The sequence below is a fragment of the Rhinolophus sinicus genome, chromosome 8 (assembly GCF_057876585.1).
Source record: "Rhinolophus sinicus isolate RSI-liver-muscle chromosome 8, RSI-T2T, whole genome shotgun sequence".
NCBI lineage: Eukaryota > Metazoa > Chordata > Mammalia > Chiroptera > Rhinolophidae > Rhinolophus > Rhinolophus sinicus.
Genome location: NC_142508.1, coordinates 10,497,967 through 10,525,903, shown reverse-complemented (window position 1 = coordinate 10,525,903; position 27,937 = coordinate 10,497,967). Strand labels below are relative to the sequence as shown.

Genomic DNA, 27,937 nt, shown 5'->3' with positions numbered 1-27,937 from the left:
CTATATTTTTCTTTCCTTGTAATGATTGCATCTGATTTCAGTATCAGGGTAATAACTGGCCTTATAAAAGGAGACAGGAAGTGTTTCCTTCTCTGTTTTCCTTCCAAAAGAGTTGTGAGCCATCTGGGAGCTCAGCGGCAGCTCAGCTCAAGGTGCCGTGTTCAATCTTAGTTGCAGGGGACACTGCCCACCATCCCTTGCGAGAGTGGAGGAATCGAACTGGCAACCTTGTGGTTGAGAGCCCACTGGCCCATGTGGGAATTGAACCGGCAGCCTTCGGAGTTAGGAGCATGGAGCTCTAACCGCCTGAGCCACTGGGCCAGCCCCATCTTTGGCAGGTTTTTAAAATAGAAATTCAATTTCTTTAATTGATACAGAGCATTGTAGTTTTTCTGTCTCTTCTTGAGAAGATTTTGATAACTTTGTCTTTCAAAGAATCAACACATTTAATCTAGATGATCATAATTTCCCCAATACTAATTTTTAAGGTCCATGGACACAGTAGAAATGGCCTGTCTTATTTCTGATTTGTTGTTGTTGTTGTTGTTTTTCTCCTTGATCAGTCTAGCTAGAGGTTTATTACTTTTTACAATTCCCCTGACCTCTGAACTGACTTTGGTTTTGTTGATTTTTCCCTTTATTCCTATATTCTTTTTTTCTCATTGCTTTCTGCTTATTTTCTTCTACTTTGAGATTAATTTGCTCTTCTTTTTGTAGCTTCTTGAGGTGGAAGCTTAGACCATTGATTTTTAGACCTTCATTAATACTTGGGTTATTTGGAAGTTGTTCAATTTCCAAATATTTGGGGATTTTCCAGTTCTGTCTGTCACTGATTTCTGAGTTTACCTCATTATGGTCATGAAACATATGACCATATTTTGTGTGTTTTTAGTTCTTTTAATTTATTCATACTTGTTTTATTGCCCAGCATATGTTATATCTTGATGAATATTCCATTCACACTTAAAGAATAGGCATTCTGCTATTTGTTCATTTTTTTTATATCCGGACTGATTTTCGGTCTGCTGCTGTATTGATTATTGAGAGGAGAGTTGAAATCTCTGACTATCATGTAGATTTGTCTGTTTCTCTTTTCAGTTGTATCATTTTTAAAAAAATCACTTCCACTATATAATAAACACATAAGACACAAAGAAAGCCCAAGAAAGCTCTTAGTTCCAGAGTTGGTAGTTTAGGTGGAATCGAAGAATATGGGCCTTTCCAGTCTCCCAGGGAAAGAAGGGGTGAGAGGACATGGAATATGACTGGTGAACCCAGGCCTAGGGCCACGTGTGGTCCAGTTCTCTACAAGGCAAAATGCTGATTTTCCTTGTCACAGTCCTGGCCTTGCTCCATGGTCACCCTCCAGTTCTCAGAACTCGTCCAGTTGCCAGAATGGCCTCATCCTTTAGTTTCCTAACATTTTCACTCAGGAAAGAAGGTCACTTACCCTGACCTGATGTCAGAGTCTCCGTGGTTGTCATCTTGCAGGATGGTGAGGGGAGTTCACCCTAGTACCTTGCCGTTTAATTTCCATGTGTTGTGCTAAGAACCTGGAGATCGGGGCGTCTCAGGGTCTCTCAAGGGCTTGTCTGAGCCTTGGCTGGTCATAAGGGTTTCTGAGGGCTGTCCTGTTTCCTCCTCGGAAAACACCTGCGTGGAGGGCAGCTCAGTCTGACTCCAAGGTGGCATCTGGTCCTCAAGGGAAAACTGGGTGCCCAGAGGCACGTCCAATTCAGAAGAGGAAGGCGCTGCTAGGGGCAGAACAGGCTCTGAGGGAAGGTTTGATTTGGGGGCTTCGGTTTCAAATACTTCCCTCAGCTCTTTCTCCAGTGGGCTTGGGGCCTCTCCACTGCTGGTCTTCCTAGGTTTCCATGCAGTGCCAAGGGCAGGAGAGCCAGGCTCTGAGTCCTGGCCTGATGAGGCCTCCACTGCTCCCTGCTGGTAGGTTGGCTGTGGAGAGCTGTCCCCCCGGATGGCAGCATGCAGGATGCCAGATGCCGACTCTGGGTCTGCCACTCCTGCAGATAGATGCTTGTGCGGCGGAGGCCGCCTGCAGTGACTGATGCTCCACCAGGAGGAATAGGGTGGGGCAGGGCCCGCCCCGGGCAAGGACAGGATGCCACGCCCCAACTCTACCTTGGGGTACACAGCAGCTGGAGCCTCCCACTTGTATCAGTTTTTACATTATGAGTTCTGAAGCTCTGTTAATTTGGTGCATGTGCATTTAGGATGAATATGTCTTCATGAGGAATTGGCCCTTTTCACGTACACCATTCCCACTTTGTCTTGTAATAGTCCTTGTTCTGTAGTCCACTCTGATATAAAGTCCTCCAGGTTTCATATGCTTGTTGTTTGAATGTGTATCTACTTACATCCTTTTGTTTTTTAACCTATGTGTGTATTTGAATTGGGTTTCTTGCAGCTAGCTTTTAATTGGGTCTTTGTTGTATACACATATAAGTATGTTTAAGTAGCAAACCATCAATGCTATTGACAGGACCATGGACAGAGCACTCTTTTGTGTTAGGTAGATCCTTTCCTTTTTCTCCATGGATGTTGAAATATAGTTGCCTGACTGTGGCGATCCACCTCATGGTCCAATCATTTAACTCACTGTGTCTGTGATCCACAGTGTGTAATAAGAGGTTTTAAATCCACATACATGTCTTTTGTGGAGGTGGGCAGTTGAGTTACAAACCATTCCTGGTACTTAATATCAAAGCAAAAGCCCCGCATTATGCTTAGGTTTAGAAACTAAAACGTCACAAAAAGGAGATAGCAAATCATATTCACATTTCAAAACCCAGAATCTGTAAACATTTAATTTGTAGAAAAAAAATAAAACCAGATCTTAGTAAGTTCATTTTAAATCCAGTTGCTTTTTAAGTGTATAATTGGTGATCTATCATTAATTTCCTGTATCAGTCATGTTTTATGAGCTTACTATCTAAAAAATGTGTTTCATGATTTCATTTAGCAAATGTGGACACTTATATTTAGATGGGTAATGAATAGGTAACTTTAACAGTTCTTTTCCTTTAAAATGCAGAAAAATACAATACTAAAGTGTTAGTTGTTTCAACTTGATTAATAAATAGGTGATTTCCTCGTCTACCTTGTTCACAGCACATGTTCTTTATCCTTACCTTTTGGTATCAGCAAAGAGAAGCAATTTCTAGCATTTGTACTCGTCCATTTGCTTTACTGTTTCTTCTTAATTAGAGTTGACTCCCTGCTTGCCTTTCAGATTTCATATTTTCCTTTTCAAAAATGAGAGAGTTGAATTATGTTTCTACAGTATTCCCACTCATCCCAGGATAGTGTCTCAAAGGATCATTTTCTTCATACTAGTATTCAGGTATTTAGTGTATAATATGCAGTGCCTGGTTTTTCTTGTATTAATAAGGTACATTTTCAGCTTGGAAGTGAAGTTTGGGTAGAGACACGAATGTGAGATTCACTAACATTTAGTCCCATTGTTCCTTGTTAGGTAGAGATACATCTATGACTCCGAATTCATTTGTAGCCTTAATAAATCATACTTTAAGGTAATAAGGTAGGTTAGGTCATGCCAGTTCTTTCAGGAGTCAGCTGTTACCTGATTTTAATTGAGAGCACAGGGTTTAAAGCACAGGTTTACCAACTAGCCTGGCATTTTTAGGCTCTTTTTATACATTTATTCATAGAATCCTTATAACCGTCTTGAATCAAATTTGTTCTAATAAGCATGAAATATTTAGCACAGTAACTGGAATACAGTAAGTTCTCAGTATTGTTACCAAGCTCACATTCGCTGCTTGCCGCTCATGAGCCAATGATGGAGAGACAAGGGCTGGTGGAAAGAAAAGTAGGTTTATTCAAAAAGCCGGCTTTCCGGGAAGATGGCGGACTATTGTCTCAGACTACCTTCCCTGTTCCTAGAACCACCAGAAGGTTTTATAGGTACATAAGAAAAGGCAGAACAAAGGAAAGGGGAAGTTAAGTGATTCCTTGATGCTGTTGTCTGGAAGAAAGCCTCCTGGAGTTTAGTTCATTCTGAATTTCAGTTATCGCCACACAGTCGTAGGGGTGCTTCGTTCGTCATCTTGCAGCCTGGTTGCTGGTGCCCAGATATGTAAGGGCTGAAACCATTTCTTTCAAGTCAGTGTTCTGGTGATTAACCAGATTACCGAGGTGTGCATGTAACTTCACCAAAACAGAGTAATTGACTCAGGCAGGAGGGGAAGGAAACAAGAAAAAGAGAGAGGAAAAGGAAAAAATAAACTAGATTGTCAGCTCTTGAAAAATACACCGTCACCCTTACAACATGACAACCATTATCATCATGATTATCATGTACAGTTGTTTTACAGAAGATGACATAGAGGCTCAGAAAGACTATTTAGAGGTTATAGAGCAATTAATAAAGAGGAATAATTTAGGTCTATATGGCTTTAAAGCCCATGCCGTATCTTTTTAAATCCATGTACACAAGATGTGTCGTTATGTAGGAATCAAATACTAGATTGGCCACTTAGTAGTTCTGTGGCCCTGGGCAGACCAGGGTGCTCAGTTTCCTGGTCTGTGAAATGGGGGATAATCCTTAAGGCACCAGAGCTGGGTTGCTGTGAGAGTTACTCGTCCTCAGGCTCCCCCTAACCCTAGGACAGAGCTCTGACAAAAGCCCGCTGGTCTCGGCCTGAGCTTTCATTTGCTCAAGCGTCATCCCCATGTGCTCTTAGGCCCTGGAAGTGGTTTGGTTCAGGAAAGACAGAAGGGCTGAAGTTAGTATTCAGAGGGGAGCTGCCGCTTCTTTCCTCCTCCCTGTGTGGAGCCACTATCCAGAATTTGGTGTTAATTATTCCCTTGCTCTTTTAAAGTAGTTTATCAGCTCTGTATGCTTTCCTATATAATATTTTATTTGAATTTGAGTATTTTTGAACTTTAATAGACTATAATGTATTCTTCTGGGACTTACTGACTTCACTCAATGTGATATTTTGGGGGATTCAGTCTGTATCTGAAGTTGAAGTGCATTGATTTCATTGCTGTGTAGTATTATTTGAATATACCAGCCGCATTATTGTGTTGCTACTGTTGATGGGCATCTAGGCTGTCTCCAGTTGTGGGCTTTTATGCACAGTGCTGCTGTGAACATACTGGAATATGTCCCCTGAGGCGGAGGTGTGCGTTTCCCCGTGGTGGAATTGTGGATCACGGGATGTGATTCCTAAGGGAGCGCATCCGTTCTTTCACCAAGTACTTATTGGCACTGGGATGTGCTAGGTACATTTTTAGGTGCTTTGGAATATTGATGAACTAAACAAAAATCTCTGCCCTCGCGGAGTTTATATTTTACTTGGGATATGCAGACAATAAATAGTAAACATAAATAAATGAAATAGAAGGATGAAAAGTTCCAGGAGGAAAAGAACTAAAGAAGGACAAAGGTTGTGCAGGGAGGTGGGTGGGAATGCAGGAGTTAGGAAAGGTAGCATTTGAAAACAGATTTAAAGGGAGTTATGCACTATTAAAAATTTCAACCTAATAAATACCCAAAAGAGGCAACCATGGCCATCAAGCATACGATGAATGATTAAAGTGAAGATCTCCACATTCTCAGGGAATTATTTTTGTTTAGTTAATTGGGTTTTAATCACTCCAGTTAATTTTTATGTAAAATGTGAAATGTGATACCCTTACGATCCATCCAATTTTCTAGCTGCTGGTCTTTACTAATTTGTACAGAAGAACTATAAATGTGCTCAGACGTGTCTAATAGAAATGACATTTCCCCACTAACTTCGTGGGTAAATAGGTATTGTTGAGTTAGCATTTATTTGGGTTTAAATTCATTTAGGTAAAATTCACTACCATACACAGATGGGATTCTTAACTCATGGACTAATATCCTGTCTGTCAAAATGTTATCTATTAACCATGATTTTCTAAGGCATTTTTGTAAAGTGTAGTACAGAGCCCACACTCAGAGTTAGCCAGGGGTTCAAATTACAGCTTCACTGTTGTGTGGCCTTGGTCAAGTTAACCAGATTTTTTCATTTCCGTTTCTTCAACTGTATGAGGATAAAGCAGTACATATAACGAGAGCACTACATAAATGTTAATTTGTGTGTGTTTTTTTTAACTTTTTATTTTGAAATTGTAGATTCATGGGAAGATGCAGAGAGGCCTTGTATACCCAGTTTTTCTCAATGATTACAGTACAGTATTTTTTTTTTTTTTTTTAAGATTTTGTTGGGGAAGGGATATAGGACTTTATTGGGGAACAGTGTGTACTTCCAAGCCTTTTTTCCAAGTCAAGTCATTGTCCTTTCAATCTTAGTTGTGGAGGGTGCCGTTCAGCTTCAAGTTGTTGTCCTTTCAGTCTTAGTTGTGGAGGGTGCAGCTCAGCTCCAGGTCCAGTTGCCGTTGCTAGTTGCAGGGGGCACAGCCCACCATCCCCTGCGGGAATCGAACTGGCAACCTTGTGGTTGAGAGGATGCGCTCCAACCAACTGAGCCATCCGTGAACTCAGCGGCAGTTCAGCTCAAGGTGCCTGTTCAATCTTAGTTGCAGGGGGCGCTGCCCACCATCCCTTGTGGGACTCGAGGAATCGAACTGGCAACCTTGTTGTTGAGAGCCCACTGGCCCATGTGGGAATCGAACCAGCAGCCTTTGGAGTTAGGAACACAGAGCTCTAACTGCCTGAGCCACCAGGCCGGCCCCAGTACAGTATTATAAAACCAGAAAATTAACCTTAGTACAATAGTGTGCATAGCTCTGTGCCACTCGATCACGTGTACGTTCAGATAACCATCAGTACAGTCAAGATACAGAGCTATTCCATCACTGCCAAAGCTCTGCCTCGTGTTACGCCCTGCAGTCATACCTACCATGTTCTCTCCCCTCCCCCTTCGTTCCTAATTTCAGACAAAGCACTAGTCTGTGTTCCAGCTCCATAATCTTGTCATTTTGAGAATGCTATATAAGTGGAATTATTCATAAGTGACTTTTTGAAATGGGCTTTTTCTCATTCAGAATGATATCCTTACGATCCATCCAATTTTTGCATATATTAATATTTGGTTCCCTTCTATTGCTGACTAGTAGTCCATGATATTGCATGTACCATGTTTTATTGAACCATTAAGTTATTTAAGGAGATTTGGGTTTTAAGTTGTAGTTTCTTAGATTTTTAGATTTCTTTTAGATTTTTAGTTTCTTATGAATAATGCTGACTTAAGATGCTTATGTTCAGATTATTGTGTTTACCTAAGGAGTGAGATTACTCATTCATATGATAAATATTATGTTTAGTTTTCTTTTCTTTTCTTTCTTTCTTTTTTTTTTTTTTTTTTTAAAGAAACTGCCAATATATTTTCTAGAGTGGCTCTACCATTTTACACTCCTACTGGAAATGTATGAGAGATCAATTTCTCCACATTTTCGCCAGCATTTGGTACTGTCACTACTGTTTTGTTTTAGCTGTTTTAATAGCTATGTGTTGATATCCTGCCATGATTTTAATTTGCGTTTACTCGATGGCTAGTGATGTGGAACATCTTCTGTGCTTATTTGCCATGAATATATCATCATCATCAGTGAAATGGCTCTTCATGTCTTTTGCCCATTTTCTAATTGGGTTTTTGTTTTTTATTGAGTTTTGAGAGTTCTTTATATACCATGTTTCCCCGAAAATAAGACCTAGCCAGACAATCAGCTCTAACGCGTCTTTTGGAGCAAAAATTAATATAAGACTCAGTCTTATTTTACTATAATACCGGGTATAATATAATATAATATAATGTAATGTAATGTAATGTAATATAACATTGGGTCTTATATTATACATCCTTTCCACAGGTCCTTTGCAAAGCACAGCTTTTTAATTTTAATGAAATAAAATTTATATTTTTCTAATACGGACTGTGTTTTTGATGTGTCTAAGGACTCTTTAACAAGTCCTAGGTCCTTAAGATTTTCTCCTGTTTTCTAAGGGTTTTATAATTTTATGTTTTATATTTAAGTCTGATCCACTTTGAGTTAATTTTTATGTAAAATGTGAAATTTAGGTTTTTTGCCTATGAATATATCATCAGTTTCTCTAGCACAATTTGTTGAAAATGACTTTCCTTCTTCTACTGAATTGTTTTCACATCTTTGTCAGAAATCAGTTAGGCTTACTTGTGTGGATGTATTTCGGGTGCTCTGTTCTGTTCCTTTTCTCTATGTGTCTTCTCTATCCTGCCAATATTAGCCTGTCTCAATTACTATATCTATATAAGTCCTAAAATTGGAAAGTGATTCTTGAAATTGAAATTGAAAAATTGTTTTTCTCTTTCAAAATTGCTTTAGCTCTTCTAGTTCCTTTCCTTTTCCATAAATCTTGGAATAATCTTGTCTATATCTACATAAAATCCTGTTTACGATTTTGATAGGAATACCTTAGCATGTTCATCTATTTGGGGAGAATTGACATCTTTACTACAACGAATCTTCCAGTCCATGAACGCAGTCTATCTCTCATCAGCATTTTGTACTTGTCAGCATAAATATGTTTTTGCACCTCTTAAAAATCAGGTTGGCCCTACTTGTGTGGGTTTATTTCGGGCCTGTTCTGTTTCATTCATCTACTCATACTATGTGTCTGCCTCTTGGTCAACAACACGCATTCCTGATTACGGTAGCTATATAACAAGACTTAAAATTGCATAGAGCAATTTCGTTATCCTTCTTTTCAATATTGATTTAGCTGTTGTGCATTTGCCTTTCTATATAAATCTTAAAATAACGTTGTCTAAATTTACCAAAACAATGTTGCTGGGATGATATTAGGAATTGTGTTAAACCTGTAGCTCACACTCAGGAGGACGGACGTCTTGACGGCTTTGGGTATCCCTAGCCATGAACGCTCTGCCTCTCCGTTTGGTTAGCTCTTCTTTGATTTCTTTCACCAGCGTTTTGTAGTTTTCAGCATACACGTCCTGTACATGTTTTGCTAGGTTTACACTTAAGTATTTCATTTTGTTTCGCGCCAATTCCCATGTACCTGTAGGGCTTTTCAATTTATATCATATTGGGTAAGTCATGGCAGTTTGTGCTTTTTGAGGAATTGGTTCATTTCACTTAACATTTGTCTGAGTCCTGTTCTTAGTATTCCCCTTTGTCCTTTTTGTGTTTCCGTGGTCAATAGTGAGACTCCGTTTTTCATTCCTTGTGTTTGGTAAGGTGTGTCTTCTCCTTTGTCTCTTTCAGTCTTGTGGAATGGAGGCTTGTTCATTTTATTGACCTTTTCAAATAACCAGCTATCTGTTTTATGCACTTTGCAGTTTTTAATTCCGTGATTTCTGCTTATATTTATTATTTGCTGCCTCCCCTGATACCTGGAGGGAGAGAGCCTCCTCCTTCCTGGGGGGTGGCATGGAAGTTCCGGCTCCCAGCAGGCCTCTCTTGATACCTCCCCTGGCTGGTAGGGGCATGGATGCCTATTACTGCGCTCCCTGTGTTCTTCATCGACGTATCTAAGGATTGGAGACAGAGGCAGGGAGCTTACTGTAGGCAGTGATACATGTCTTGACTGTCTAATAGGCTTCTTCTGATGCCAACACTACATAGAGGTGGAGGGGAATCTCCTTACTGCGCTGGAGGCGCAAGTTCTGGCTCCTGTCGCCTAACCGCAGAGGCCCGCCCCCAAGTGCTGCAGAGGCAAACGCTGAACGTGGAGGTTTACAGCGAAGAAATTGGAGCCGTTTATTTGCAGGGCGCCAAGCAGGGAGAACGTGAAGCTCTCCATCGCTTAGCACCCAAATTCCCAGATGGCTTTTAATCAAGGTTTTTTGATGGCAAAGATTGAGGGTTAGGGGGTCGCGCGCGACACTGGTTAGTTCTTGTGCGAGCTTCCGCAGTTTTCTCGTCTGGTTAATATAGTTCCTGACGTCATCTTTTCTGGAGCCTTCCTAACTGTAGTCAGGTGATCTAATTGGGATTCTGCAAGACATATCATGATTGCCCATCAGTGATGTTATCTTTAAAGCAAAAGGCAGAAACTAAACGTCTTGTGGTCTTTTATTGTTTAAGCTGTCATTGCTGTATGTTAACTAGCTACATTTTTCTATTATCTCAAAGTGTACCTTTAAACATGTTTCCTAGAACTTGCTTTACAAGCAGGCCTCCAGGACATGACTAGCATATTTATCTTTGACCATAAGCTATGTGACAACCGAAGCAATCGAAACATTTAATTAAAGCCTGTACCTACGACCTACCTATCCTGTTTCCCCAAAAATAAGACCTAGCCGGAAAATCAGCTCTAATGGGTCTTCTGGAGCAAAAATTAATATAAGAGCTGGTCTTATTTTACTATAAGACCAGGTATAATATAATATAATACCCGGTCTTACATTGACTTTTGCTGCAAAAGACGAATTAGAGCCGATTGTCCGACTAGGTCTTATTTACGGGGAAACAATATAGTACCTAAACATGTTTAGTGTTAACTGTGGTTCACTCCCCACGTGAGCTCCAATGACACTGCAGGGGGCCTGGTGGGGATCAAAGCCCCTGCTCCCCCACCAGGCTTCTCTGACATGCCCAGCACGTGGTCTGTGCTTGGCCAAGGTGGAATTCTAGGCTTCCCCACTGGGCCTTCTCTGGTGGGAAAGGGAACATCGTTTTTTCTGCGATGTTTGGCTAAAAGTGTTCTGTTCTGCTAGGCTGCCCTTTTCCTACTTCTTTGGATAGAGCAGAAGGCTTTTTGTTTGTTTTACACCTGTTAGTGTTTCTGGGATGGTGGCTTCATGAACATCCACTTTGGAATATATAAAGTCTCTAGCCAGTCTGCTGCCCTCTCTCTAACTTTTACAGTCTTCTTGTGATTGATTTATATAGAATGTCTATAGAGTTTCTAGCTGTACTTATTTGGAGGAATAGGGAACGTGTTTATGCAATCTTTTTCTTCTGTGAAATGCATTGTCACATATTGACAGATTTTAATTACTAATCCTTAGTATCATGTGTTGGATAGATCTTTCAGTTTGAGGCTTAGCTTCTCACTGTTCTTCATAGTAATCAAATTTTGACGAGCTGTAGTTTTTAATTACAGTGAAGTTGAATTCAGTAATCTTTCACTTATGCTCTTCTGTTTTGTTTTCTTGCTTATTAACTTTGTAAGTGGGCATTTTCCCGCCAAATCGCGTCGTAACGCGGGGCTTTTTTGACATTTTCTCGCCAAAATTAGACTTTCCGTAAAATATTCATATCTTTCGATCTATTTGATATTTTTCTATGAAACTTTCAGTGTTTTAGTTTAAAAAGAGGTCTCTATTTATTTACTTTGCAAAATTTTTGCCGGTTCCAACTAGAGGCGATATGACGAGTTTACTCGTTTCCCACAAACAGTGTGTTAAGAAGTTCATACCTGCTCTAAGGTTACACAGATATTCTCCTGTATTTCTTTGTGAAAGTTGTAAAGTTCTTAATCTATCCAAAATAATTATTTTTTGAATTGAATAAAGTAGGGATCTGATTTCATTCCCCTCCCGCTATAGAGAACTATAGTACCATGAAAAATTCATCTTTTTTCCTACTGATTTCCTGTACATTTGTCATATAAAATGTACATACGAGTATATGTGAGCCTGTTTTTGGTATGTGTCTTCTGTTCCACTTTTGTTTATCCTTACATAAATACCATACCATCTTAATTACTGTAGTCTTACAGTAAGTCTTGTTATTTGGTAGGCATGTCCTCCAGCTTGTCAAAATTCTATTGAAATTAAAACTGCATTGAATCTATAGATTTGTTTGGGGAAACTTGCCATCTTCACCATCATGAACATGGTTTTTTCATTACTGAGGTTTTGGTTTTTGCTTTTTTTAGTATTTGTTTATTAATTTTGTTTTTCCCCCCTTCCTCCTCTCCCCCCTCCGCGCGCAGACACACACACACACTCACTCACTCACTCACTCACTCACTCCAGTTCAAACCATTGTTTCTCGGTTTAGTTGAGCTCCCTGGCTTGTGCTCCCCACCCACTCCAGGCAGTTGGTCTCAATCAGCCAATCACAGCAGCTCGCCCCCGGCCAGCTCTCAAGGCAGCCCAGTTCCAGGGAGAGCTGTTGTTCACAGTCTTAACTGTAGAGGGCGCTGCTTACTGGCCCATGGGGGAATCGAACTCCCGACCTCAGCATTAAGAGTATGGCACTCCAACGTCCTGAACCAGTGGGGCTGCCCCGGTAATTTTTTTAAGGTTTCTAAAGATAGCTTGACAATTTTTTCCACATGGCCTTATACATTTTAAAAAATGTATTCTTAAATATTAATGTATTTTTGTTTCTATTATAAAATGGATTTTTTTTTAATTAAAAATACTTGTTTATAGCTAGTATATACAAATGAAATTGACCTTTGGATTAGATTGTATTCGTTTTTATGCATTTCATTTTACAATAATATATCTGAGAACCTTATTGCAGTCTCCTTGGAACAAATTACAGCCAGAAGTTTATATTAGGTTTTTTAAAATGTAATTAAAAATTTAGCTTTTTAACTCATAATTATTTATTATTTTACTAAGTACTGTGAAAGATGATTCTTCTTTTTTCCCCTAAAGAACATTATTTGCACTTGTTAAAGGGAAGCAAATAGCTTAATCTCCCATGGAGATTTTAAACAAATCAAGTATGTCTGTGTTCCACTTTGAGAAATCCTGATTCTATAGGCCCAGAGAGACCCAGAACTCGCTGTTCTTTTCAGAAGCTCCTGTATGGTTCTGGACATCCCTATTTGAAAACCACTGTTAGAGAAGTTTCAAAACTAAAAAGAGTAGCCCACGGGGATATTTATTTGGAGGGGCAACTCCTTTAAAATTATGAGGATTTATTCATTTAATGTACTAGGTGTAGCGTATGTATACACATACCCACAGATATAATCCATATATGTACATAAACTGAGTTGCTTTGTGTTAGCTAACAGCAGGTATGAATTTGAAGGGACTGAACACTGTAAAAGAACCTATTCACAGTTTAGATGAGAGATTTTGGTTTAGTGCTCAGTCTATTTGATGAAAGCTTAAAATGCGAGCTTATGGATGGAGAGAACTGATTGGTGTTTGCTTGAGGAGGGGGTTGGGGTGAATGAAATGGGTGAAGAGTGTTGAAAGGTACAAATTTCCAGTTATAAAATGAACAGGTCATGGAAATATAGCATACAGCATAGTGACTATGGTTAATAATAACTATTGCATATTCGAAAGTCGCTAGGAGAGTGGATCTTGGAAGTTCTCACCACAAGAAAAAGATTTTTGACGCTGTGTATGGTGATGGATATTAACTGAACTTATTGTGATTATTTTGCAATATGTAGAGATACCAAGTCATATTGTACACATGAAAGTAATATAATGTTATGTCAATTATACCTCAATTTTAAAAAGAACTTATTATAGAATGCAATTTTTGTCTTTTCCAGTTGGAGTCATTCGATGTCCAGTTTGCAGCCAGGAATGTGCAGAGAGACACATCATAGACAATTTTTTTGTGAAAGATACTACTGAGGTTCCCAGCAGTACAGTAGAAAAGTCTAATCAGGTAAGTGTATTAAGTCTTGAATCTTTTGCCTCCTCTTAATGAGGCAGCCTAACATGTGGGAGGACTCGAAAATAAAGGGTATCCAACATTAGAGTATTATATCTATGGAATTATGTAATATGTTAAAGGTATGTAGGTATGTAAAGAACGAATAATTCATCTTCAGGACTAAAGCAGTGCCATAGAGAAGCCCTGATTGTACTCCCACCTTCCCTATCCTCTTACAGAAAACCATTATTCTATATTAGACATTATTTCATTTCTTTGTAATTTTACTCTGTTGTGACAATTAGATTTTTTTATTTCAAGCCCTCCTTTTTTCACTTTTTCCTTTTTTAATGATAAACTCTGTAATGGTACATATGAAAACTTCCATGTCTTTGATCAGTACGGTTTCTGTATTTTAAAAAAGTCTTCTTTTCTATATGGTATTTCTTTGAAAGCCCACTTGGTAGTATTGTTCAAAGTGTTGCATTTGGAGATCTAGTGGAGCTTTTCTTGGGTCCCTATTTCATAACCCACATGTAGAACGTTTCTGTTGGCTCCTTAAGTCTAAATGTCAGGTCCCTAGTGGATAAACTCGAGGATTCCAATGGAGGTAAGCTATGATTAATTCTACAGTATGTGCTAAGTGTAGTGTATAAGTCTGCTTTTGGATCATGATTCATTGGTGATTTCTCTAGGCAGTTCCTTTAATTTGGAACAGAAGATCTGTGAAGGAACTGAATCTGATGATGGAAAAATGATTATTAGTCGAAAATGTAAAACTCTAAAAAGTAATGAGTAATATTTAGGACTTCTCAGTTATCACACAGCTCGGTGTCTGTGCTTTTCATTTTCAGCTTTTTTTTTCTTCTTGGAACTAGAGGAATATAGGGTTCACTTTAAACAAACAGCCACTGCTCACTAAAATACGTCTTTGTTTCAAAAGTATCCACAGCTCTTCCTAATGTGAACTTTCACCAAAAGCCAAAACAGGGTTTGGTGCAGGGAATAAACTTTCTAATTGTTGTGAAACCAGCACTAAGGAATGGAAACAACATTATTTATGTGAATGAACTGCAGTGTCAAATACTTAACCCCTCTGAAAGTTCCATTCTCAATACTAGTGATTTTGTTTCTGTCGTCTAGAGTGCCATGTCACTTTGCTTCATATGTGATAATATTTATATTGGATATATTTTCTTAGTCATATTACACACCAACTATACTTCATCAGGTGAACACTAGTAGTACATGGGAATGCTCAATCCAGAAAATTCAGAAGCAAAGCAGCGTAAGTAATAGGGTGGAGTAATGCTATGACATAAAATTATGATAAGAGATGAGAATTAAAGGCATTCAAATCTAAAGGCCAAATTTAGGATGCTGCTTTATGCGTCTTTATAGCCAGTTTTCAGTAAGTTTATGTTCATTTAGGCGAGAGGTAGTGAGAGCTGAACGAGCATGGTGAGGGTGAGGAAAGGACGGGGGCTGTAAGTTACAGTCCACACAGAACTTGATCTACCGGACAGTGTGTGGAAGATGAGAGAGGCCTCACTGCCAGGAGGGTGGTGCCACCATTTCAGCAGTCCCTTTCAGCAGAAAAATCTCTTCAGTTACAGTTGATATACATATTAGTTTTAGGTGTGCAACATTGTGATTAGACATTTATATAATTGGGTGATCACCCCAATAAGTCCAGCGTTCATCTGACAGCATAACGTATTCAAATATTATTGACTATATTTCTTCTGCTGTACTTTACGTCCCCATGACTATTTTTTTAAATGGCAATTTGTAATTCTTAATCCCTTCACCTTTTTCACCCATCTCTCTCCGATCTCCCATCTGGCAACCATAAATGTGTTCTCTATGTCTACGAGTTTGTTTCTATCATTGTGGTTTCAATTTACATTTCTCTGATGATTAGTGATGTTGAGCATCTTTTCATATGTCTGTCGGCCATCTGTATGTCCTCTTTGGAGAAATGTCTGTTGAGGTCCTCTGCCCATTTTTTAAATCAGATTGTTTGGGGGTTTTTGTTGTTGTTGTTGTTGTTCTTGTATCAGTTCCTTATGTATTTTGGATACTAACCCCTTATCAGATGTATCATTGGTGACTATCTTTTTAAAAAAAATTTTTTGGGGTGACCGTGATTAGTAAAATTACATAGGTTTCAAGTGTACAATTCTACAATTCATCATCTACTGGGGGTGCCAAAAAAATGTATACACTTGACTTGTATTCATCTTTTGTTATCAGTATATATTATTACAATTTTAATAGTTTTTTTCATTTCTTAAAATGTGTATACATTTTGTGGCACACTCTGTGTATCTCACATTGTATGATCACTACCCAGAATCAGTTCTCCTACCATCACCATGTATTTGACCCCCTTTACCCTCTTCTACCAGCCTCCCTCCCCCATTACCCTCTGGTAACCACTAAACTTGTTGTCCGTGTCTGTGAGTGACTATCTTCTTCCATTCAGTTGGTTGTCTTTTTGTTCCATTGGTGATTTCCTTCTCTGTGCAGAAATGTTTTAGTTTGATATAGTCCCATTTGTTTATTTTTTTCTTTTGTTTCCCTTGTCTGAACAGACCTACCCCCCAAAATATTATTAAGAGCAATGTCAACGAGTTTGCTGCCTATGTTTTCTTCTAGGAGTTTTATGGTTTGGGGTCTTATATTTAAGTCTTTAATCCATTTTTAGTTCATTCTTGTATATGGTATAAGAAAGCGGTCCAGTTTTATTCTTTTGCATGTATTGGTCCAGTTTTCCCAACATCATTTATCAAACAGACTGTCTTATCCCATTATGTAGTTTTGCCTCCTTCATGATAGATTAATTGACCATATAGGCATGCATTTATTTCTGGGCTGTCTATTCTGTTCCATTGATCTGTGTGTCTGTTTTTATGCCAGCACCATGCTGTTTTGATTACTGTAGCCTTGTAATGTAGTTTGAAATTAGGTGGCATGGTACTTCTTTATTCTTTCTCAAGATTCCTTTTGGAACAAAGGCAAAGGTTTGGAATTATTAGGAGGCAGAGGAACAGGCTTATGCAATGTCAGTTCAAACCCCTGAAGAGAAGGTACTGCTTGGCTTGTGCTGATCTCGGAGCCTTTGGCCTTGGGATCCCAGATCTGGAAGGAGCAGGAGTAGGCCTGTGCTGTTGGCATTTCTAAAGCTGGTTCTACATGTATTGGGAAAACTGGCAGCTAGAGCTAACTGTTGCTGTGGGAAGGAACTGCTGCGGCAGGGGTGAAGCAGCATTGGTTGATGTGATGGTCACAGAAATCGCTAGCAAATAAGAAGCCAACTAAGATGATCAAGGTAGTCCCTTTTTCCTCCAGCATTGTATACTCTCTGCAGCACCACCTGTACAAGAAATCTAATGTGAAGCCAGCTCAGGTCGTAAAGCATAAAGACGACTTGCAGAATAGGGATGTAGAATAGAGCTGGTGCTAAAAGTAGAAATTATAGAGTTATTTCTGTCAAAACAGGAAGCAAGAACGACTACAGGACTATGTGTATACACCGGAGATATTCAATCAAATCATCATGTTTTAAAGTTACTTGAAACAAATAATTCTCTGTATTGTAAGCCTCCCACTTGATAGGTTCATTTGTTTCATTATGCTTTTGAAGTTTAGGGATTTAAGGTTTTAAATTTAAATTTGTATTATATAAATACACATAAACCATTTGTATAGTTGTAAAGGAGAATTTATGACACAGTGTATTCAGAGAACTCAGACTTCTGTCCTTATCTCATCTACCCATCTGCCTTATTTCTTCTCTACCTTATGGGTAGCCATTTAATTTCTTTAATGGTTTAGCCTTTCATTTTTAATATTTAATATATAATTTTAAGTAATTTAAAAAATGTATGCAGTAGCATGATATACTTTTCCACTTTGCTTTTTAAATTTTACTTTATATAGTACTGGAGAGCCCTCCCTAGCAGTATATATAGAGATCCCTCATCCCTTTTGGAAGCATAGTGTGGAGATTCTATTTTAGGGGACATCTTTATAGAGGTGACAGTTGGAGCTAAGGGAGTGGATGAGACCAATCCCCAGGTCTAACAAAAATCTACAGAATCAAAGGGAAAAGAATGGTGGTGAGATCCAGAGGGTCATTCAGGGAAGTAAGAGGATCTGGAGCCATCGGGGAATCCAAATGATTTCTAGGAGGTAGGAGAGGCATCGGATGATGTTAGAAAGGTTGAAGATAAGAGCTGGGCAGAGGCAGGTTTTGGTTTATGGAAATGTTATCCATGTAGTTGGAATTTGGCTAATGTAAACCACTGACTGGTGGAAGTTTTTTTCACCAACCACAAATGATATAGAGCTGCTTATATGTTGCGTAACCTTAACATCCGTCCTCAGAGCACACTATCTACACAGTTGTACAAGCTGGAAACAGCAGCTATCTTCCCCTCCCGTATCCAGTGCATGCTCTACACCAGTCAGTTTCACTTCCTCAGCCTTCCTCATTCGTGTCTACTTCTGCCCACTCTCACCCAAACCACTGAAAAAGCCGCCTCCTTGACTCTGTGCAGAAACACTTGCCCCTTTTCTAATCTGTTCTCTACATTGTAGTAACAGTGATTTTAAAAATACAAACCACTTATTTACTTAAGATCTTTTAGGAGACTTCTTTAGACAGAGACCAAAGTGCCCTGTGATCTGAGTGCTCTGGCTCCTGCCGGCCTCGCCACCAGCCTCTGGCCAGTCTTCCCCTCGGTCTCCACTGCATCAGACTGCCTTTCTGTCGGGTCTTTGATCCTGTCGTGCTCTTCTTGCCGGACGCTTCTGTACACGCTGTTCTCTCTGCCTAAAAGGCTTTTCATCAGTAATCGGTGACTCAAGTTTCATATCTTAGTGCTAATATGATCTCCTTAGAGAAAGCCTTGCCTGGGTAATCGCTCACTTTCCCCAACCCTCTAACCCCACTAACATGGGATCAGTTTCCTCCAGCAAATGTTCTTAACAGCTTCTCATACTTTTCCTTTATGACACGTCTCAGTTTGTAGTTTTGTGTTAGTGTGATTATTCCAACAATGTCTGTCTGCCTCACATTTAATCTTCACAACTACTCATTGAAATCCATGTTGTTACCCTCATTTTAAAGATAAGCATTTTAAGTAACCTGTCCAAGACTACTCAGCTAGTAAGTGGGGGAACTTGAATTTGAACCCATGCTCCATCTATGAGTCGCGGTATCAAAGGGCAGGGACTGTTTGCTTTTCCTGATGTGTCCTCAACATTTACATCATGCCTGTAATTTTGGCTATATTAAACAGGACAATGTCCTTATATTTCCATTTCATATGTTTATGATTTAAAACATGTCAGTTTCAATTTATAAACAGTGCTAAGAAGATAACTGACAGAGTCAAGTAGGGTTGGTGTATCATTTATGTGACTATGGTATGACCACCTTTTAGTTTTGATCACAAATTGATGTAGAGTGTTTTTTTATTAGGTGTGTACAAGCTGTGAGGACAACGCAGAAGCTAATGGGTTTTGTGTAGAGTGTGTTGAATGGCTCTGCAAGACATGCATCCGAGCTCATCAAAGGGTGAAGTTCACAAAAGACCACACTGTGAGACAGAAAGAGGAAGTATCGCCAGGTAATGAATTAGTTCTTTTACTCTCTCTTCTTCTCCATCCCTCCCACCATCTTTTCTTCCTCTGTACACTGACGTGTTTTGGCACTCTTGTAAGTATTAAGTATACTCTTGTGTTTTTTTAAATAAGGAGGTCTACATTGTAGTTGAAATTTGAACTAATAAATATTTGTAAGTGTGAATAGATGTATTAATAGAATCTTTCTGCCTTGTAGTCATACTCCCAACCTGCTTTTCCTATACATCCCTTAATTTGATGTGAATGTACAGCAAATGAAAAAGTAAAAGTTGCTTTTTAAACTTGTTTTCTCTTATCTCTTCTTATATTTCTAAGATGACAAGGGATGGGCTTAAAAAAAGTTGCAACTCTTTTCCTCTGATATTCTTATAGTAAACCTGTTTCGTGATACTTAATACATAGATAACCAGATAAGCCTTGCTTTTTATGTAGTTATGGTTTCAGGGTTCTTATTTTGTTGCTGATAATGTAAAGTTCACTAATACCTTTTCTATTATAGTAAAGTACATGTAACTTAAGATTTGCCATTTTTAACCATTTTTAAGTGTACAATTCAGTGACATTACTTGCATTCACAGTGTTATGCAGCCATTACCACTGTCTATTTACAAAAGTTTTCTATCACCCCAAAAGGAAACTGTGTACCCATTCGGTAATAACTGCCCATTCCCCTCTACCACCAGCTCCTGCTAATCTGTAATCTACTTTTCTGTCTGTGAATTTGCTTAGTGTAGATACTTCATTCAAGTGGAACCATACAGTATTTGTCCTTTGATATCTGGCTTATTTCACTTATCACAATATTGTCAGGGTTCATCCGTGTTGTAACATTTATCAAAATTTCATTTTTATGCCTCATTAATATATTTTTGTTTAAAAATTGTTTTACTGCTTTTTATTCATTGAGTCAACCAGTGTTTGTATGCCTGGTCTACATTGCAGGAACTTTGCTAGGTACTAGAGATGAAAAGGTACCTAGTGACAGACACTTCCTACCCTTAGGAGTTATTAGTATAGTGAAGACTATGAACAAATTAGCAAATGTAGTTTAGCCGCATAAGTTCTATGGGAGCACGTGAAAGGCGTACCAAACTCAGATTTGGGGATTTAGTTTGGAGGACAGACGATGATGATGAGACTTCTTAGTACTAGAAGGATGACTGTGAGTCAGGATCTAAATTCTTCGATAAATAAAGGAAGTCTATAAATGGGTGATATGATGTCCTAATTATCTAAATCAAAAGCTCTGTAAATAATTATTCCTGTACAGCAAGTACAAACCAGGATGTCCCAAGCCAACTAAGGCTATATGGTCACCCTGTCAACCATGATGCCCAGATGACATGAATATTAAGAAGAAGGGTGCAGGGAGTTATGAGGATATTCAGATTTCTAATATTGAACCATCTTTGCATTGCTGGAATCCTTGCAAGATACTTGGTCCTGTCCAAAAACATCCACTGGAAAATTTGATCCACACCAACGATTCTTTATTTTTCTTTCTTTAAAAAAAACAACTTTTATTTATTTTAAGTGTGTTTTTCCAGGACCCAGTAGCTCCAAATCAAGTAGTTGTTTCCACCTAGTTGTGGAGGGCACAGCTCACAGTGGCCCATGTGGGGATCAAACCAACAACCTTGCTGTTAAGAGCACCACGCTCTAACCAACTGAGCTAACCAGCCGCCGCCCCCCCCCCCCCCCCCCAACCAAAGATTCTTCAAATTTGGTCCTGTCAGAAATGTCCATGAGCATGTTTGGTCTATGCCAAATGATATTTGGTCCTGTCAAAAACATACACGCTTAGAAAACGTACCTGGGTTCATATAACCTGTAGTGTTTGTTTATACTTTCAGTTTGCAATGTTAATACATAAAAACATTATCATGTTTGATTGGTCCAATAGTTGAGTTATGGCTGTATTGCCCATAATAACCCTTCTTGTTTCGGTTGCCTAGCTGGTAATGGCACATATCAGGGACATTTTGGCATGGACCAAATGTCTCCATGGATGTTCTGCACAGAACCAAATACCAAGGACCTTGCAGCATGGATCAAATGTCTCAGTGGACATTTTGGACAGGACCAAATGTCTGCTAATTGCTGGAATTAATTCCACTTGGTCTTGATGTGTTGTGCTTTTAATTTTCTTTTAAACATTGCTAATTTTCTCTATCTGGTTATTTCCCTTTTTTACATTCTGAATTTTATATATTTTTACCTTCTTTTTTAATCTGAGTAGGTAGTAGGTTGTCTTTCTGTTTTTATCCACAGAAACAGCGCTTAAATTTATCTATCTGTTATATTTATTTTAGTTCACTAATACTATCTTTAATTTCTCTCAGCTTACCTTAGTTTTATTTTAAAGTTTTGTTATTAATTTCTTTGCGATAAGTACTTGAAATACATTTTCACTTATAGAATTACAAGTGCCTTTCAAAGGTTGATTTATGATTTGCCATTTCGATTTCTGCTATTCTGTAGATATTCTGCATTTATGGTTACCAAGTAGTTGGGGATTTATGAATTTTTGTGTTTGTTATTTTCTATTTTGGTAGATTATAAGTAATGATATGGAAAGAGGGCCATGATGTATATTAGATGCAAAACAGAAGTTGCTGGTCAATGTGATTATTATGAACCCAAGAATTCATTAAAAGAAAAAAAAAAAAATTTCCCAGTGCTTGGGTTTCGTTTGTTTCTGGTTTCAACATTATAGTTTTATTATATAGTATGTTTAGCAAATGTGAGTCTATTAATTCATTCTACTTGCTGGCACACATTTAAATATTTTGTAAATATGGATAATATATGAAAATTCAGATAAATAAAAAATTTACATTAAAAACAAAAACCATAAAAGCTTACTATATGAGAAAAAAGTAAACATTTTTATAACTAGAAATGGGAAGGCCTTTTAGAAGCATTTCTCAAAAACTGAAGCAATAAAAAAATAAAAACAAATTTTTCTATTAAAAATTCTAATGATGGGCTTGGAAACAAATACCGTAAACCAGATCTTTGGCAGGTAAGGTATTAAATATGTTTACAAATTGATAAAGACAACTGGACAGAAAACAGAAAAGTAATAGAGGTTATGAACAGATAATTCTTAAAAGAAATGCAAATGGCTGATGAATGTGTTAAATTGTTCGATCTCAATTACTAAAGAAATGCATCCAAAGGTAGTGAAATCTCCACCCAAAAGTTAAAAATATTGAGAAAGCCCCATTAGTAAGGTAACAGCCACTGTACACTGGTAGGAGTACAAATTAGTACCATTTTTTGGAGGACCATTTACTTATGGGTATATAAATCACCCTTTGACCCAACAATTCTAGGAATTTGTCGTACAGAAACATCCAATAATTTATATATTTCATATGTTTATTTCAGCATTATCATATTGAAAAGTGAGAAACATTCAAATGTCCACTGGCAGGTGGTATATCTATTGATGAAATACTATAGAGTTAAGAAATAAGTGGATATATTTACTAATACAGAAAGTTATCTGAGATAAAGTGGGGGCAAAAAAAGGTTAAGTAAAAAAAAAAAAAAACTTACAAGACAGTATGTGTACTACTACCGTTTTAAAGTTTTATAAAAAAAAGTATACCTACTGGTATGTGTAGTTAAACACAGGAACACACAGCAGATTATTAATAATGGTTATCTCAGTACGTGGGATTATTTCTGAAATGTTTACCTTTAATTAGTAGTGAGATAACTGATGTTTACTGTTTAATCAATCGATGTATTTGTGTTCTATTTAACATTTATTTAACATTATAACATAAGCATTGCCCAGTTTCTTCCCTATTCTGGATGACTATTGAAAAGTTACACGGATGACTACAATATAGTAGTGAAAATTTTATGATTATTGCTGTGTTAATGGCTATCCTCTGTTAGTATATTTGCAAAAGTGGGGAAATAGTTTTTTTTTTTTTTACCACACCTTTTACACATTTTTATTAGATTTTCTGAATTGTATTAAAAAATTTCCTCCCATATTTGGACTCGAAAACATCTAATTGGTTCACACTCACTTATCTGGGCTTTTTTCTTGAGACTTTAATTCCACAAAGCATCTTTTTAACTGCACGTTTTCTTTCTCTTGAATTAATTTGAATTTATACATGGGAAAGTGAAAGCTCATTTATATTTTCCTTCTGAAATCCTGAAAATACTTAATATTGTGATATCTGTAAAACCTAGTAAAGTGATGTTGGTGAAACTCTAACTCTTTTATATCCCAGTGGATTCAAATTTAAATAAATAACCTAATAATTATTTACTATTGAAATATGTTAATTTTCTTCTTTGTGCCTCCCATTGTTTCTACAGAGGCAGTTGGTGTGACCAGTCAACGACCAGTGTTTTGTCCTATTCATAAGAAGGAGCAGCTAAAGCTTTACTGTGAAACATGTGACAAATTGACATGTCGGGACTGCCAGTTATTAGAACATAAAGAGCATAGGTACCAGCGTCTTTCATTATATGCATAGATTTGTAATACAGCTTTATGAAGACTAGAGGACTGTTGGCACCCAGCCAAACGGCAGTCTGCAGATAATGTTTTGTTTGGCCGCAGTGTGTTGGCCTAGTTAGGCATTTTTCAACTTTGGCATTATTGACATTTGAGCCAGATAATTATTTGTTGTGGGGGTCTGCCGGAGCATTGTATGGTGCTAACTGCACCTTTGACCTCTATTCACTAGGTTCCAATCATATCCTCCCAGTTGTCACAACCAAAAATGTCTCCAGATATGGCCAAATGCCTTAGGGAGCAAAATCTCCCTGAGTTAAGAACCTCACACTGGCCTATACACTGTTTTGAAATATGTGGCATTAGTTGCCAGTGTTGTAAAATGAAATTTTACATTTAAAAACAAAACAAAACGAAAAACTAGAGTTTTGGTACCTTGAGAAAAATGGAAGCTTATTGTAGCCCAGGACCCCATATACTTTCATGTCAGCATTTGACTGGAATTGACTTTAGTGCTCTTTAGAATGAGACATACCTTTTCCGAGTCATCATAGTTCCCACCTAAAGCCTACTTTTAAATCTGACCTTCATAGGCATTTGAGTTCACAACCACTGATTTAAACAGTAAGATTCTGATTAATTGATACATGTATACCGTGTTTCCCCAAAAATAAGACCTAGCCGGACCATCAGTTCTAATGCGTCTTTTGGAGCAAAAATTAATATAAGACCCAGTCTTATGTTAGATAAGACCCGGTCTTATATTATAGTAAAATAAGACTGGGTCTTATATTAATTTTTGCTCCAAAAGACCCATTAGAGCTGATGGTCCGGCTAGGTCTTATTTTCGGGGAAACACAGTAAGTGCTTAAAATGGTCTAGGCTCATAATGATGGCAAAGTAGTTAATTTGGACCAACCACACCAGTGAGGATAACTAGAAAACTGGGACAAAATACAGAAATCATTGATTAGAAATTTTAGAGCTTAGTAGTAAAGAATTACTGGACTGGGCTTGGGTTGAGAGGGTACAGAGAATAGTCCGGGATTTTTTTTCCCCTTTGAGGCATTTGCCCAGATGTTGAGTACTTTTAATAGGCTCACAGGGCTGGGAAGACAGGGATTGGAGTTCAGTGGTCACAGGGTTTCTGGCCTTGAGTTGGGACCCTGAAAGTCTACACTGGTATTGTAAAGGTGAACCAGCTAGATGGTAATTCCTCACAGGGACTAAAGCTCAGCATCAAATCTTCTCAGTTCATAGTTGGATTAAATTGAAATCGTACTGCTGGTGCCCCAAGGTACCTGGTAGAATCACATGTAAATCCTCCCTGAAGGAAGAAAACATCATTCTAGTCTTCAGATGTATTAAAGAATTTTGCAAAATGGTCCAACACATAGTTAGAAATAACCAAGTATACTGGGAGATAATTCAGTGTAAACAAAATCTAGCAGATACAACAAACAATATAAAAAGACCCTCAGGGCTCCATCTTATATTGAAGATGATAAGAGAAAATGGAAAATGTGAATGGAGAAACTGAAAACTATAAAAAAGAATGAAGGGAAGGTCTAGAACTGAAAATTATAGTACCTGAAATTAACTCAACAGAGGGTTTAACAGCAGGTTTGACATAGCAGGAAAGACGAATTAATGAACAAGAAGAAAATTTCCAGATTGAAGCTTGATAAACAAAAGGAGGGAAAGTAGAAGAAGGATACCAAAGATGGTAACAGGGTGTAATTGGGGTCCAAGGAGGAGAGAAGAGAGAATGGGAAGGAAGCAACAAACAGGACCGACTATAATGGCTTATAATTTCATAATACTTACGAAAGACATCTAGCCCATATTTACGTAAGAAGCCCCATAAATCCCCAGTCAGATAATTTAAAAAGAAAGTAATATTTTTAAAGTGCAAAGAGAAAATAACTGCAAAACTAACATTCTATACCCAGTGAACATATTTTCAAATATAAAGGTCAATGAAAGACATTTTTAGACAAAATAAACTGGGAGAATGTATCTCCAGTGAATCCTCACTCTAAAGTACACTTTAGGCAGAAGAAAAATGGTAAATGACGCATGATGGAATAAGAGCAATTAAAATGAATAAATGTAAATGTTGACTTACAAAGCGTTAAACGTGTTGGTGTGTGTCATGTGTGTGTTGTATATCACACAACAGACATTAAGATGTGGACTCCATGGTCTAAGGCTTAACATAATTTAGGAAGATGGTAAAAAAGTGCAAATTAATATTAGATGGTAAGTCAAGATCTGCATTTTGTAACATCTAGAGCAGACACTAAAAGAATAGTAAAAGTATATGATTATCAAGATAAAGGGGGAGAATGGAATAATTAATAATCAGTCTAAACCCAGGCCAAAAATATCCAGGCATAACATCAGGAGTTTGCGTCTCCCCACTCCCCGTTCCCCATTTATGCTAAAGGCAAATATTTCTGACTTCCACAGCACAATTTTATTCTTTAAAAGTGATTTCAAAATGTTTGTTTATAGCATCAGACTTTCATAATTATGAAATTATAAAATAGTTAATAAATCTGCTTAATTACCTGTGATTACTTTTTGGCAGGTCTGCCAAATGAGCTCTGTAAGCCTCTAAAACTATGATGATGAAAGTGTCTCTTTCCCAAATTTTCAAAATAATTTAAAGAGTGTCCATGAGTAATAGACTCCCTCTTTCTTATGGGATAATTTTGAGGGAAGAGGAAAACCTGCCTTCTTGGGATATATTTGGTATTTTTAACTGATTATTATTTATATCCTTTATACTCTTATTATCTTATGTAGTTTTCTGTTGGTTATTTCTTTGGGGCTTTCCCTCATTTTAGACAGATAAAATCCTGTGAAATAATTTACTTACTTGTTTCTTCAGATATCAATTTATAGAAGAAGCTTTTCAGAATCAGAAAGTGATCATAGATACATTAATCACCAAACTGATGGAAAAAACGAAATACATAAAATTCACAGGAAATCAGATCCAAAACAGGTAAATTTATAAAATTTATCTTTGTGTAATGTTTTAATTATATTTACTTTTAGAACAGACATTTTACTTAACCCATGGTGAAGTAAGTCTAAGAAAGTTTTCAGATGGCTCTAATAATACATAGTTGATAAGACTTTTCCAGAAACTTTGGGTTTCTGGAAACTTTGGGTTGGAAAGCATCTTTTCACCCGTGAAATTTCAAAACTATAGTGGTAATAATAAACTACATTTAGTAGTCACTCATTTATCTGGACGGTATTGATAATTTATATCTGGTTATCTGGTGTTTTCCAATTTTAAAGAAATAACAGGATTTAAAAAATAAAATCAACTCTTTTTGCCAGTATTTTAAAATATTTTAACACTTAATTATATACATAATGGCCATTTTGAGGATTGCTGAACTTTGAGATGCCTCCTCTGGGCTGTGAAGTGGAGATATTAGGACACCAGGAGACAAATCATTAAACTGTTTCATACACCTTTTATTCCTTGTTGCATACAATGCCTCCACAGTTTTTACATGTTACCTGTTACACTTTTTGTCCTCCAAAGGAGGAAATCATCAACTATCCAAAGGCTTATGTCTCACAATTCAGTGACTGGGAAGCAAACCACTGACCTCTGTGGGGAAGAGGGAGTTTGGCCCCCATTTTATTCCTTTTCGGGCACACACTGACATTTTACAACACCTGTGAAATCCCATATCCCCTTTCGTTTGGTGTTTTGCACACAAAAGTAACAAGAAATGCTTATAAGAAAGCCTGAATAAGAGAGGCATTGCAGAGGATTTGAGTGTTGTTCACAGGGAGAATTGTGTCAGCCTTTTGTAGTTCATCTTCAGTAATTTGTTGTTCTTACCATTTTGAAACATAACTCGGGTGGGGCATTTGGGAATTTTTTTCCAAAGAATACTCTGGTTTACCTGCTTTTTAAAAAATGATTCTTAACTATAATTTAACCTTTTCTTGATGACCCATTATTACTGATATATCTATTCATTATATAATACATTGTGGTAATAACAGTTTCATTGTTTTATTGTGTCTTTCAGTATTTATTCTTATCAGTTCTCATTTTACTTTTCTCTTTCACATAACTACAGTTAACCAAATACTGTTTGGTTACTTACCATATTCTAATCACAATACTGTTATTTTACCAAATAGAGTAATTGGTGAGTTTAAATTTTTTTGTATTTGAGTAAATTGAAAACTTGT

The 27,937-nt window shown here is 37.6% G+C and overlaps 1 protein-coding gene and 1 pseudogene across 4 annotated transcripts in view; one reads left to right on the top strand and one right to left on the bottom strand.

The window, feature by feature from the left end:
* The window catches only part of TRIM24 (tripartite motif containing 24), an 83,471-nt gene that overhangs the window by 26,683 nt on the left and 28,851 nt on the right, over positions 1–27,937 (top strand). For all 4 annotated transcript variants that reach the window (XM_088799907.1, XM_088799906.1, XM_019750550.3 and 1 more), the window contains exons 2-5: positions 13,454–13,572; positions 19,052–19,199; positions 23,563–23,695; positions 26,601–26,717. In XM_088799907.1, the coding sequence (XP_088656033.1) occupies positions 13,454–13,572; positions 19,052–19,199; positions 23,563–23,695; positions 26,601–26,717 (517 nt within the window). The remainder of the gene's footprint in view (positions 1–13,453; positions 13,573–19,051; positions 19,200–23,562; positions 23,696–26,600; positions 26,718–27,937) is intronic.
* On the bottom strand, positions 1,306–9,495 carry LOC109457169 (cell division cycle-associated protein 3 pseudogene; annotated as a pseudogene).